This window comes from Marmota flaviventris, chromosome 12, assembly GCF_047511675.1.
Source record: "Marmota flaviventris isolate mMarFla1 chromosome 12, mMarFla1.hap1, whole genome shotgun sequence".
In the NCBI taxonomy this organism is placed as follows: domain Eukaryota; kingdom Metazoa; phylum Chordata; class Mammalia; order Rodentia; family Sciuridae; genus Marmota; species Marmota flaviventris.
The window spans coordinates 54,179,321-54,181,514 of record NC_092509.1 but is presented as its reverse complement, the minus strand read 5'-3'; the positions used below and the strand labels follow the sequence as shown (position 1 = coordinate 54,181,514).

The following is a 2,194-nucleotide window of genomic DNA, read 5'->3' as shown; positions in this document are numbered from 1 at the left end:
ATCTGAAGTATAGTATTTCAGTTTTATAGCTGAATAAACTGAGGCACTTATAGTTTAAGTAACTTGTCTAAAATTAAATCTAGTAACTATTGGAGCCAGAATTCAAGCTCAGGAAGACTTGTGCCAGGGCCTGCTCACTTGTCAGTAGGCTACAAAATTAGGGAGAAACATTAGGTAAAATGGTAAGTAGAATATTTAACACAAAATAAGCATGACACATAGTAGCTACCATTATTTTAACTTTGAACTTGAGAAAATTGTCAAGTGCAAAGATGGTACATTGGCTGGGTGTACCTCAATTGGTAGAACTGGTGATTAGCATGCATGAGGCCCTGTGTTGAAAAAAAAGTATATAAAGAAGAAAAAAATGTGTTTTCTTTCTTCTTATTCTTTGTGTGAGTGTTTTTCAAAACTTCCATAAAATCTTATACTTGTAATCAGGAAAAAAATATTGAAAGAAAAATCACAATCTTACAAGGAAGAGATCTTAGGTGGGTGAGGCCAGATGAAAAAAAATCAAGGTTTGGGGATTTAGCCTGAAATTCCACTTCCCTGTAACAAACGAAGTACAGAGTATCTGAATATATATATATAAAAATCTCTGGGGCAGTGCAAGCCTGGGCCTGAAATTCAAGTCTTGATGAAGATGCTATTTTTTGCAGCCACCTCTGTAGTAGATGCTTAGTACATTAGCAAAGGGGAGGTCGGCCCCTAGGAACGTCCAAGACCCTTCTGCCTACCTAGGCCAAGTCTGAAAATCACTTGACATTGAACACTGCCCACTTACGTGTGGCCTGGGGCATTATTTGGGTGACTGGATTCTGGTGACTCCTTCGGTGGCTGAGGGTGGGTCCCAGGCCTGGGCCGGGGTTGGCCTTTGCTGGGCATTGTGGGGTCACCGTTCCAGTCTCCTTGGCAACCTAAACCTGAGGGAGCGGCCACGGGGCACAACCCGTCGGGAGGCCTTGGAAGAGGACGCAAAGGGCCCTTTCGTGCCCCGAGGCCGCCGCAGAGTTGCCCAGCTCGTCAGCTCCCGAGACTTGGGCCCTGGCCGCCCGTCCAGCGCGCTCCGCTGAGAGGTCGAGGCCCAGCATGGCGGACGAGGGTCCCAGCGGCCCTCTGCGCGGCGGCCTGCAACACGAGCTGCTGCAGAAGATAGTGCGCCCCAAGCGGAGCGGCCCCAAGCGGAGCGGCCCGCAGCGCGGGGAGGCCGAGGCGACGGGGCGGCGTGCATCCTCCAGCGACCGCGGCGCCTGCTCCGGATACTGGTGCTGGCGGCGGCTCTTCCGGATCTCAGCGGCGCGCGGCCCGCGCAGGAAGAAGAGCAAGTACGCGCGGCCGGGCAAGGCGACCTCAGAGCGCGGCCTGTGGGGCCACCCGAGCCTGCAGAGGCTGCTCCAGAGGCTGGCGTCGTGGAGGCGGCGCTACCTGCGATGCAGGGAGCGGCCCGAGAGGCTGGAGGAGATCCCGCTGCTGGTGCTGGATCGCGCGCAGAACCGTGACTAGGCCGCGGCCGGGCCGCAGACCTAAGGGTTGGTTTTGTTTTGTAAAACAAAAGCAAGAAATGAAAATAAACCCAACACGGTATGAACGAAAGAACGTGGATCATTGGGGACCGTGCACGAGGAACCCAGGGTGTCGCGTTGTCTGGGATGAGGTGAACTGGCCTCCTCCCCATTCCGCCCTTCTTCCCATCTGAGCGCCTCCATGCAGTGGCCCCGGCCAGGGAGGCAGTGGGCGCTACCAGGACCTGTGGCGCGTTGTGGGTCAGTTATTGCCAGAAGGGACCCAGCTCAGTGAACAGGCCCAGATTTTTTCTAAACACTCCAGAGAAGAGGGTGGGAGCAGCAGTTTTCAGTCCCTGCAATGCCCTCAGGTCTTTTTTTTCTTTTTAATGCAGAACTAGGAGCTCCTCAACCCTTATCTATGTGAGTTAATTCTTTTATCTTTATTTGCAGGCATATAGGAAGCAGTAAAGCACTAAAAGAACATCAGAACCAAGGCTTTGGGTGGAATGGTGGTGCATATGGGGGTGGGGGGTGGGCTAAAAATAGAGATAAAAGCAAAAGGAGAGGACTCCAGGAGAATGGGTGCGTCTTAACGTCTTCCTTTTCCTCATCAATAAAAACCTGCTAATGATCTTCGGCTCTACACACACCTGTCAGGATGAAAGTCAAATCTTAGAAGTGAAAGT

General features: G+C 51.9%; 1 protein-coding gene across 1 annotated transcript; it reads left to right on the top strand.

Annotated features, from left to right (window-relative positions):
• The first annotated feature begins 1,092 nt into the window (after nt 1-1,092).
• C12H1orf202 (chromosome 12 C1orf202 homolog) lies at nt 1,093-1,530 on the top strand. Its single transcript, XM_071619669.1, is given in 1 exon segment — nt 1,093-1,530. A coding segment is annotated over 1 exon segment (438 nt).
• Nucleotides 1,531-2,194: the final 664 nt, after the last annotated feature.